Source organism: Tympanuchus pallidicinctus, unplaced genomic scaffold (genome assembly GCF_026119805.1).
Source record: "Tympanuchus pallidicinctus isolate F22 unplaced genomic scaffold, pur_lepc_1.0 scaffold46, whole genome shotgun sequence".
Lineage (NCBI taxonomy): Eukaryota > Metazoa > Chordata > Aves > Galliformes > Phasianidae > Tympanuchus > Tympanuchus pallidicinctus.
In genome coordinates, this window is record NW_026294765.1 from 968,494 (window position 1) to 978,117 (window position 9,624).

Genomic DNA, 9,624 nt, shown 5'->3' on the forward strand with positions numbered 1-9,624 from the left:
TGGCCTTGGAGGGGGCTGACTGCAGCCCCTCTGCGGGCAGGGATGGGCTCCAGGTGGGAGGCGAGGATGCTCCAGCAGCAGCAAGACCACAGTGGTGACCACAACACGTCTGGGGACAAGGGAGAGTGGGACAGGGAGGGCACAGACCCAGGCTGGGTCGGCATGCTGGGGAAATGCCTCACGGCTCTGCTCAAGGTGCCATTACCACCCCTCTGAGACCCTCAGCTCGCACCCCAGGCTGGAAGCGGGGTGATGAGGGAGAGCAGGAAGGGATGGAGATGGAGGGGGCGAGCGGGAGCCTGGTGCCACCTGGTGGCTGCCTCGCCGCGCTCGTGGCCTCCACCAGTCCCCCGTCCCGGCTCCCCCAGTAGCTGGGTGGGCTCGGGCTGCTGCTCTGGGTGTCACCCATCCGTGTCTGTCCCAGCAGGAGGGCGCCTGGTGCTGCCCGACCCAGCTCTTCCAATGGGGATGGAGGCTCCTGCAGGCACCCAGCACAAACTCGCTCTCGAAGGGCTGTCCAGGGGTGCTGGATTCACACCTGTGCTGCGATGCAGCGGCCTGAGGACACCGGGACGTGGCTGAAATCCTTGCACAGGAACCAGGGAATGACTTGTTCAGTCCTTCAGCCTGTGCCGTGCCAGAAAATAAATCAAACAGCACCAAGATCCCTTTGTAGGCTGGAAACGGCCCCATAAGGTGCCTCTGGGAGCTCAGAGCCCCGTGAGCATCCCCAGGGCAAAGCCTGGCTTTGGTATACTGAAGAGATGCAGTAACCCTGAACCAGCACGCCAATTAGGGCTAACTCACAAATGTTTTAATAGTTGCTGGGACAGGAAGAAGGTGGGAAGATGAACATCCCTCTGAGCGTAGCGGTGGCTTCTCAAGGGCTTCTGCTGCTTGCCTGCACCCCTGGCCAGGGATTTATCCAGGTCCACCCACAGGAGGCACCCACAAAGTCAGGAACAGGAGAGCACTGTCAGGAAGGAGCTGCACCCTGGGCACAGCCTCACAGACAGACAAACCTTGCAATATCATGTTGTGACAATACCCAAACGTGGTTCAGAGAAGAGCAGCAGGGATGATCTGCAGGCAGCAGCTGGAGACTGCCAGGGCTCTGTGTAGCTCATTAAGGAGCAGCGTGACCGCTGTTATCCAACACAGCAGAGGGAAGAGCTCGCCTGCTCCGGTGCTTTTTCTTCTCACGAGGAAGCAGAACAAGAACTGGGAGCTGGTGTTGGACAAAGTCACAGAGCTCGGTGGCAGCTGGTGCTTGTTGCTCCTTGGCCTGCTCCTCACTGTGTGACGGAAGCATTGCAGCTTGTGCTGGTCTTCAGAGCACCCCAACATCCTTTTTTATCCATAGACCAGCAGCTCCTTGACCTGTTTGGGAACAAATAAACTTTGTATTAACCCTGCATCACAGCATAAACGCACAGGGGAACCTGGGGGAACGGCTCTCCCCTCATAGCTCGGGCACTGTGTTCTGGCCCTATAGCTGTGACAAGGGCTCAGCATCACCAGCCCTTTCCTGCAGCTGCCACAGACGGGCTGACCCTCACTCCCCTCCCCTACAGCCAATGCTCCAGCCCCTATAGCAGCAGGGGGAGATCCTTACGGCTGAGGAACCCCAGCTCCTACAGCTTATGGGGCTGCCACACTCAGACCGCAGGAAATGGGGTTCCCAGCCCCATAGCAGGAGGTCCCCGACCCACTCCCTACAGCCCCGGCTGCGTCACAGCCCCCATCTCCAGAGCAGGGGCGGCTCCGTGCCCGTCCCTACAGAGGAACACCAACAGCCGGCGATGTCCCCGGGCGTCCCCCCGTAGCGGGCCGCCTCCCATAGGGCTCACCCCACGCCCAGACCCTCCGCCCGGGGGTCCCCGGCCTTCCCCTCCCACCCCGTCCCGCCCGGCCGGGCCCTCCCCGGGGGAGGGCGCTCGGGGGCCGCGGTCCCGCCGCCTCGTTCCGCCATGTTTCCCGGCCGCTCGCCCTGCCCGCCGCCCGCCTGAGCCTCCCGGCGGCCGCCCCCGGCCCGGCCAGGCCAGGCCCGGCCCGGCCCGGCGGCCGCCCGCCAGCTCCGGTGAGTGCGGCCTGCTCCGCCCCAACCCGCGGCCTCCGTGTAGGCCTCAAAGCCTCGGCCTCGATTTTTACGGCTCGCCGGGATCGGGCGCCCCGCTGCGGCGTGGGGGGGGGGGGGGGAGGAGGAGGAGGAGGGGCGCTCCGGGACGGCCTTGAGCCGCGCTCGGCCCCGGGGCCAGCTGGGCCGAGGGGATCGGGGCACGCTCCTACCGCCCTGCCCGGCCTCCCCACGGCCAGACCCACACGGCTGGCGGCCCCGTAGCGTCCAGGGGAGCCCCGGGCACCGCGGGCTCGGTTTGGGTTGGAGGTGCCGTGGCCGCGATGTGGATTTGCGGTTTTTCTTTCAGGTGGGGTTTCAGCACTGCGTCGGCCTGCCGACCCGCGGGCAGCTCGGACGGGGACAGAGAGGCTCGGCGGTGGGGCTGCTGCCTCGGGCTGCCCTGAGCGCGCACGGCTCGCTGAGCAGAGCGGCGGACAGAAGGGACAGAAGGCTCCGTTGGTGGTGAGTGGACACAGCGCGGTCGAGGAGCGGTGTTAGCGAGTCGCCCTGCCCTGTGCTGCCTCCGGGCTGATGGAGCAGCCAGAGGGGACGAGGTCAGTTCTCTCCCTTCGGGTGCGGTGTTTCTTGGAGGTGGCAGCTGGCCGTGAGCCAGCACTGTGTGCCCTCGCAGCCTTGAAGCCGGCTGGATCCTTGGCCGCATCCAAAGCAGCGTGGGCAGCGGGTGAGGGAGGGGATCTGCCCTGCGCTGTGAGGCCTCACCTGGAGCACTGCGTCCGGATGTGGAGTGCTCAGTACAGGAGAGACACGGACCTGCTGGAGTGAGAGCAGAGGAGTGCTACAGAAAGGTTCTTGGCGATGGAGCAGCTCCCTATGAGCTGAGGACAGGCTGAGAGCTGGGGCTGTGCAGCCTGCAGAAGAGAAGGCTCCGGGGAGAGCTGAGAACGGCCTTTCGGTACCTATAGGGGCTGTAAGAAACAAGAGGATGGACTTGTTAGCAAGGTCTGTGGGATAGGACAAGGGGAAATGGCTTCAAACTAAAAGAGCGGAGTCTTAGACTTGATGTAAGGAAGTTCTTTACAGTATGGGTGATGAAGCACTGGCTGCCCAGAGGGGTGGTGGATGACCCATCCTTCAGATACCCAATGTCAGGGGTCAGGGCTCTGAGCCCTCAATGCAGCTGTGGGTGTCCCTGCTCAGTGCAGGAAGTGAGACCAAATGGTCTTTAGAGGTGCCTTCCGACTCAAACCATTCTGTGATTCATCAGGTTTGGCAGCAGGGCTCCGTGCTGCTTGGCGCCTGTGAGTGAACTGCAGGCTCAGGGGTAGCAGAACTCATCCAGTAGCAGCAATCCTCCAGTTCTGTCTCTGGGGCCACTCAAAATAGGAAACAATTTCAGAAAGTCAGGCAATAGTTGTGGCCACCTGGATGCATGGGGATTCTGTCTTTCAGCTTTTGCCCCCAGTCTGGGGGAGCTGGATGTGGTGCAGGCTCCTGTGGCTGCTTGGGCCGAAGGAGAGGTCAGTTCAATGGAGGAACTCCAGGTCTGGCAGCAGAAACACCAACCTGAGCTGTGCAGGGGAAACCCCAAGTGCAGAGCTCTGGTTCCTGTCACCCAGCTGAGGACAAGGAGGAAAAACCCGGAGCTGATTCCCTTCCTTCCCTCAGGAGCACTCCTGGGGGGTTTTATTTCTCATGTTCCCATCGCTTCGTTCCCTTGGCAGAGCAAGTTTTCCAGGAGTGTGAAAGAGAGCAGAGCCAACTGCAAGGCCGTGCCTGCTGTGCTGGGAAAAGGAGGAATGCTGCTGGTGACTCCCTGGAGCAACACCCGGTGTGGCTTCCGAGCCACAGCCACCTGTGAACATCCCTTTGTTCCCTATCAGAGCCACATTGCTCACACAGAGGGACTGGGATGAGGGAGCTGACTTGCTCCACTTCCTGAGGAAACGTGGGTGAAGGGAGGGGGGAAATCCTCACTGCAGAGCTCTTGTTGTGCAGCTGGTGGGGCTCATGCTGCTGCTCTGCTCCTTCTGTCTGCTGTCAGCCCGTGGTGTTGGTGTGCTGGTCAGTGCTGCCCTGGAAGCAGAGCCTTGTCTGCAGAATAGATCAGCTAGGGACGGTGCTGAGTGTTTTTGCCTTCTGAATTGGTGTTTTTTTGTTGCCAGGAGTTACTGCTGTGGTTGGAAGGGTGCAGTGCAGCGTGGCCGCATAAATGCTACGCGAGGGTCAGCTGCTGGGTTTGCTGTGTGTGATCCTAAGAGTAAGATGCATTTTGGAAGGAGGCTCCTCCTGGGAAGGTATTTCAGAGCTCCCCTCGCAGCTGGAGAGAAGCCTTACTCTGACTTCCAGCCTAAATATAGCAGTCTGGTTCCCCTCATCCTCCAGCACGTGTCAGGGAACACTTAAATATGTCAGAATTGAGAGTTCCCTTGGAATCGCTTGCATCAGCCTCTGAAAACTGAAAAAATTAAAGCTGTCTTGTCATGAAAACAGCCCCGCCGGGTGCAGGTGGTAACTAATTAACCTGAATGCTGGCCGTCTGACCTGCATTTGTTGCTTCAGTGTTTGCAGGAGTCGTTAGTCATGCTGCGATGGCACTTCTTGTTATGTTTAGAGTGGATAATTCAGGTCTTACGTGAGCCTCTGCTCCAGTGAGTGCAGCAAGGTCTGTGGAGCGAGGTCCTGCTGACCTTCCAGGCTCTGTGGCAGCCAGGTTGTGGATCCTGCTTACAAGCCATGTGTGTCTCTTCTCTCGAGGGACTCGGGTTGCACTGTGCTGTGAGTGCAGGATCCGTTCTGGGGATGCTTTGTGCTCCTTCCTGCAGTCAAGTTCTCTGAGCGTAAAACAGCAGTCTCCTTTTTATTCCCCCTTTGCAGTTTGGCACCTTGGAGGAGAAAGGATGGCTCAGGAGACGAACCAAACCCAGGTGCCTCTGCTGTGCACCACCGGCTGCGGGTTCTATGGCAGCCCACGCACCAACGGGATGTGCTCCGTTTGCTACAAGGAATTCCTGCAGAGGCAGCAGAGCAGTGACCGGATCAGCCCTCCAGGTAGAGCATTTTTGTCCAAGAAATCTGTGTTAAATGAGTGCCTCTGACTGGCTCGGAGCACGGTGCTGGTGTTGGTCAGATTCAATCCCTGCAGGAAATCTTTGTTCCCTGCAAGAGGGTCTGTTGTTTTCCTCCCAGGGGCAGCTATTTGTGAAGCGCCTTCCAGTAACCTGTGACGTGCCACTTGCACTTGTGTCTTCCTCAGCAGCACAAACTTGTAGCTGTCATCTGCTCCCTGAGCTGTGTGACTGCTAGAAATCATGTCGGTCCCTCCAAATAAATCACTTCTGGGGAAGACTTTGGACTTGAGTTTGCACAGTTTTCTCTGTGGGGTTGACAAGCAAAAGCAACGAAGTAAAAAAGTTTGTTTTGTAATGAACTCAGCCCACCTGTCGCTGTGTGGGGAGCAGCCAAGCGTGCAGAAGGGGTGCTTTTTCCATCCTAACGTTTCTGAGGCTTCACCAAGGTCGTGCTCTTGTCTCTCAGCAGCCAGCAGTCCCAGCAGCAGCCCTGTGGCATCGGACTCCATGGCAGGGCAGCGGGCAGAGGAGGACTCCACACCTGAGGATGCGAAAGCCAGGTGAGGGCTTGGTCTGTGGGTGTACCTGCAGCTGTGCTGCAGACCAGCCTTAGGACACAAGGGACAGGCTTTCATCCTTTGTGTGGCCAAGGGGATCTGTAAAACAGGCTGGGTCAGACACAGTTTACTGCGATCCTGGTTTAACTGGAAGACTGAGGTGTCCCTGATGGTAATGAGTGATTGAGAGGCAAGTGCCAAGAGGTTGGTAGTGAACTAAAATCCTGTAGGAAACTGGTTGTGTTACAGCTGGTGCATCTGCTCTGTCCATAGCTGTGTTCACTTGCTCCATTTTGACTCAGTTGTAAGAGAAAGCATCTGGTGGTGATCCAGTCTAGAAGCTGCAAGAGCTGCCTTTAGGGATCTCACTTAGAGGAGCACACTGCTTATCTTTCCCATCACTTTACAGCCATGACTCATAACTGTTCCCCTGGTCCTGGACTTGTTTGGATGGGCTGTTGGCTTTGGGATGTAACTGGGTAGGAAAGGAAACTGAGGTCATCACACATTCATTCTGTTGGTGTCTGTAAAGAACTTTGATCCCAGCTCCCAAGGGGTCCAGGCCTGCTGTAGTCCTGAGCTCCATCCGAGAGTAACAGAACTATCGATGGGCTGAAGATCTCTCCCATGTAACTGTTCCTCAGAGTGCAGTATTGATGTTTGCTCTTTGCTTTGTTTATCTGTCACGCATGCTCACAGTGCTCAGACTCCTGTGACCCACCAGATGACAGCCATGAGCATATCCAGAGAAGAAGGCAGCAGTGAGACAGAAGGGCTCGCCAAGACGGAAGAGGCCACCCCAGCATCTTCCTCATCAGGTAGACTGGTTGGTTTGGCTTTTGCACGAGATGAGATGAGATGACACCCATCTAGGAAGTTGGTTTGAGCAGCAAGCACGATGGTGAAAGAGACTTGAAAGGGCCTGCCCTGTTTTCTGTTAGTGGGATGACAGGAGGTTCAGGGCTGGATCCACAAAGCCAGGTTTCAGCTCGCTGCAGGTGTGTATCTTCCAGCAGCTGCAGCTCTCCCTCCTGTTGTCTCCAGCTGAGGTGCTGTAGGAAATCAGTGACCTTCAGTCTGGCTTTCAGAGCTCAGTTTTCCTTTCGGTAGATTAGAGACAGCGATGAGTATCTGTGCAGAGCATTCTGAGACCTACATATGAGGAACACTTACATAAGAGTCAACAAAAACAATTACTTGCATTACTTGCAAGGGGTTAATTTTTGATGTTGTTTTTTTTTTATTCCAGGCTCAGATGTTTACATCAGCTAAGCTGACTGTCCCTGTGCATTCTTAACCTATGGCAAGCACCAGATAATTCTACTTAGCATTAACTTTCCTCGGCAGGAGAGAGCCGTGCCTTCTGATGCCTTAGCTAAACTTTGGTGTCTTGCTGGTGTTTCTGAGCTGCAGACTTGGGGAATTGACATGGGGAGAAAACATGAAGCTGTGTGAGGTGTAGGTCTCAGTGGAAGCAGACAAGCCTCAGTTTGGGGGCTGATGTCTGCAGGCTGCTAACTGGGGTTAGGGCAGCGTGCATGCAGAGGTGTTGTCTGGCACAGACCCACAATCGAGCAGCTGGAGGAGTAAAATGATGCGTCTCTGAGTTGATCAAAGTAACAGAACTCTGGCCTTTGGTTCAGGTGCCCTCCTTGAAACATCACAGAGTGCAGCTGAGGACAAAACTTCTCCGGAGAAACCGAAACAGAAGAAGAATCGCTGCTTCACGTGCCGGAAGAAGATTGGGCTGACTGGTGAGACCCTGAGCGGGGGGAGGCCTGTGTGCTGCAGCCCCAGCAGTCTGCAGGCAGCTCTCCTCGTGCTGCCCTGCTGCCTGAGCTCAGAGCGTTGCCGTGGCTCAGAAGGCAGGGGGCACCCCTCCAAAAAGTGCTTTGGGTCTGCGAGTCGTGCAGATGGGAAGGGGATTGACTGCAGCTCTCCGTGCCAGCCCTTGAATTCAGGGTTGCAGAAGTGCGTGGAGCGGTGCCTCTCGGGTTATTTCTGCTCCTTGGCAGAAGCTGTTTGCAGAAATACAGCTGGTGGTCACTGTAGATCCAGTTGTGCTCCTACTCGAGGCAGCAGTAAAGCCTTGCTACTGCTGACGTGAAGTGAGTTAGACCCAAACTGAAATCCCACTCCAAGATTCATCCTTTGTTTGTTAGGGCTGCTTGACTTGTGCCATTAGCTTTCTGAAAGCAGGGAGCTCTCGGGCAGTGCTCCTTGTTGAGTCTTGAGAGCGAGAGGTGCTGTGATGGGAGCAGGGATCACTGGCAGAGCAGTGGAAAGGAAATTTGTGAAGCAGCGACCTTGGCCAGGGTTTGTTAATATGAAAACATCGTTCCTCCAAATTAACTCTTGGCATCCAGCTATCCGTGGTGCTCTGCAGGTCACCCTGTCCTAGCAGCATGCTCTGCTTTTCTGCCTCCATGGATGCACGCTGCTTTGGCAGGATCAGCTCCAGGTTTGCTTAGCACTCTGCTGCCTGAGCTGCCTTGGAGATTTTGGGGCACTCCCATAGAATAAGTGCAGGTTTATAAGGCTGGAATTGTGGGCAAGGAAGGGAGCTCTGCACCCAGCCTTCACACCCGAAGGGAGGATTACTTTCAAGTAGGAATCTGCTTGCAGAAAATTCCTGTGAATTCAGAGCATGTAGGATAAAATGGGCTTTCTCAAATAGGTGTGATTCCTCACAGCGTTGTGTTTGTGGTCTTCACAGCCCCTGGTTGCTACGGAGAGGAGTTCATTGCCACTGCAGTGGGGAGCTGAGCTGCTGTCCTGCAGCACATCCCTCCCCTTCTCCGTGCCTCAGTTTCCCAGCGTTGACAGAAACATTTCTGAGCAGTGCTGTCTCTCTGACTCAATTATGAACTTTTAAGGCCTAAATAACTTGAAAGGAGGTGAAGGAAGGTTTTGTTTGCTGGCTCGCTGCCCGTCAGCCCAGATGCTGCTGCTGTGCTGCCCCAGCTCCGGCTGCAGCCTGGGTTAGGAATCTGGGTGCAGATCTCTGAGCTCTTCCTGCATTAGGTGGTGTGGCAGGAGAGGGCCCTGCTGACGACCGTGCCTTAGTCTCTGCTCTCCTTCCCTGTAGGCTTCGACTGTCGCTGTGGGAATCTGTTCTGTGCCATTCACCGATACTCAGACATGCACGCCTGCCCCTATGACTACAAGGCAGAAGCTGCTGAGAAGATCCGGAAGGAAAACCCCGTCGTTATAGCTGAGAAGATCCAGAAGCTGTGAACGGGGCTGAGCAGCTCGAACTCCAGCCTGGTAGCCTGGTGCTCCTCCCCGTCCTCCCAGCCTTCCCCCCTCCTCCCAGCCCCGTCAGTGGATATGGGGATCCAGCAGCACACGCAAACCAGCACCCGGACCGGGATATTCCTTGCACCTCCTTGACAGAAGCATGGTGTTCCTCCTCTCCCTACAATCCTTCAGGGCTCAGCAGATCCATTTCTGTCCAGCTTTCACGAGGACACTGGCCCGACTCTGCCTCACCCACTGCAGCACTGAGACCACAGCATTTCTCCTCCCCAGCCAAGCCACCCCTTCGTCCCACGGCTCCAGGTCCTGCAAACTGCCTGGGACTCATGGCTGGAGCTCCTGAGCTGCCTCCAGACTCCCCTCCCTCCACCCCCCCCCCTCCTCCTGATGGCTGCAGAGTGGGGAGCCAAGGAGTCCCAGCGACGATCCCGTTCCCCACAAGGTGTTTGGTCTCAGATGCAGCAAAGAGAGGATTCTGTAGTTTTAATGCTCCCAACCCCACACCCCTTTTCCCTTTGAGAAGCTGTTGTTGAAGCAACTGCATCGTTAAGCTGCAGAGTATGGCACAGTAAAGTTATTTTGTGGCTTGCCGTGACACAGACACACTCCGGCCACAGGTCAGGACCTGGAAGCAAACACTGCTCTGGGGTGGGTGGAAAGT

The 9,624-nt window shown here is 56.6% G+C and overlaps 1 protein-coding gene and 1 long non-coding RNA gene across 4 annotated transcripts; one reads left to right on the top strand and one right to left on the bottom strand.

Moving 5' to 3' along the window:
* Positions 1–792: 792 nt before the first annotated feature.
* Positions 793–1,878, bottom strand: LOC128090464 (uncharacterized). Its single transcript, XR_008210950.1, has 2 exons — positions 1,639–1,878; positions 793–1,380 (listed from the first exon to the last, which is right to left on the bottom strand). It is a non-coding gene; the product is annotated as an uncharacterized LOC128090464 (long non-coding RNA).
* A 401-nt stretch (positions 1,879–2,279) lies between these two features.
* On the top strand, positions 2,280–9,558 carry LOC128090455 (AN1-type zinc finger protein 5-like). 3 transcript variants are annotated; one of them, XM_052702821.1, is made up of 6 exons: positions 2,280–2,581; positions 4,955–5,128; positions 5,615–5,708; positions 6,405–6,523; positions 7,349–7,459; positions 8,794–9,558. In XM_052702821.1, exons 2-6 carry the CDS (start codon positions 4,978–4,980, stop codon positions 8,940–8,942), a joined length of 624 nt encoding a protein of 207 aa, XP_052558781.1. In that variant the 5' UTR covers positions 2,280–2,581; positions 4,955–4,977; the 3' UTR covers positions 8,943–9,558. The 3 variants fall into 3 exon arrangements, with proteins under 3 accessions (XP_052558781.1, XP_052558779.1, XP_052558780.1); XM_052702819.1 differs by lacking the exon at positions 2,280–2,581 and adding an exon at positions 4,275–4,374; XM_052702820.1 differs by lacking the exon at positions 2,280–2,581 and adding an exon at positions 4,275–4,374 and having other exon boundaries at positions 5,618–5,708.
* The last annotated feature ends 66 nt before the right edge of the window (positions 9,559–9,624 follow it).

Excerpts from the sequence above, each read along its gene's own strand:
- LOC128090455 (XM_052702819.1), top strand. The coding sequence starts at position 4,290 with ATGCTACGCGAGGGTCAGCTGCTGGGTTTGCTGTGTGTGATCCTAAGA. Across the intron at positions 4,375-4,954 it reads AGGAGGCTCCTCCTGGGAAG|TTTGGCACCTTGGAGGAGAA; the intron begins GTATTTCAGAGC and ends CCCCCTTTGCAG. Across the intron at positions 7,460-8,793 it reads GAAGAAGATTGGGCTGACTG|GCTTCGACTGTCGCTGTGGG; the intron begins GTGAGACCCTGA and ends CCTTCCCTGTAG.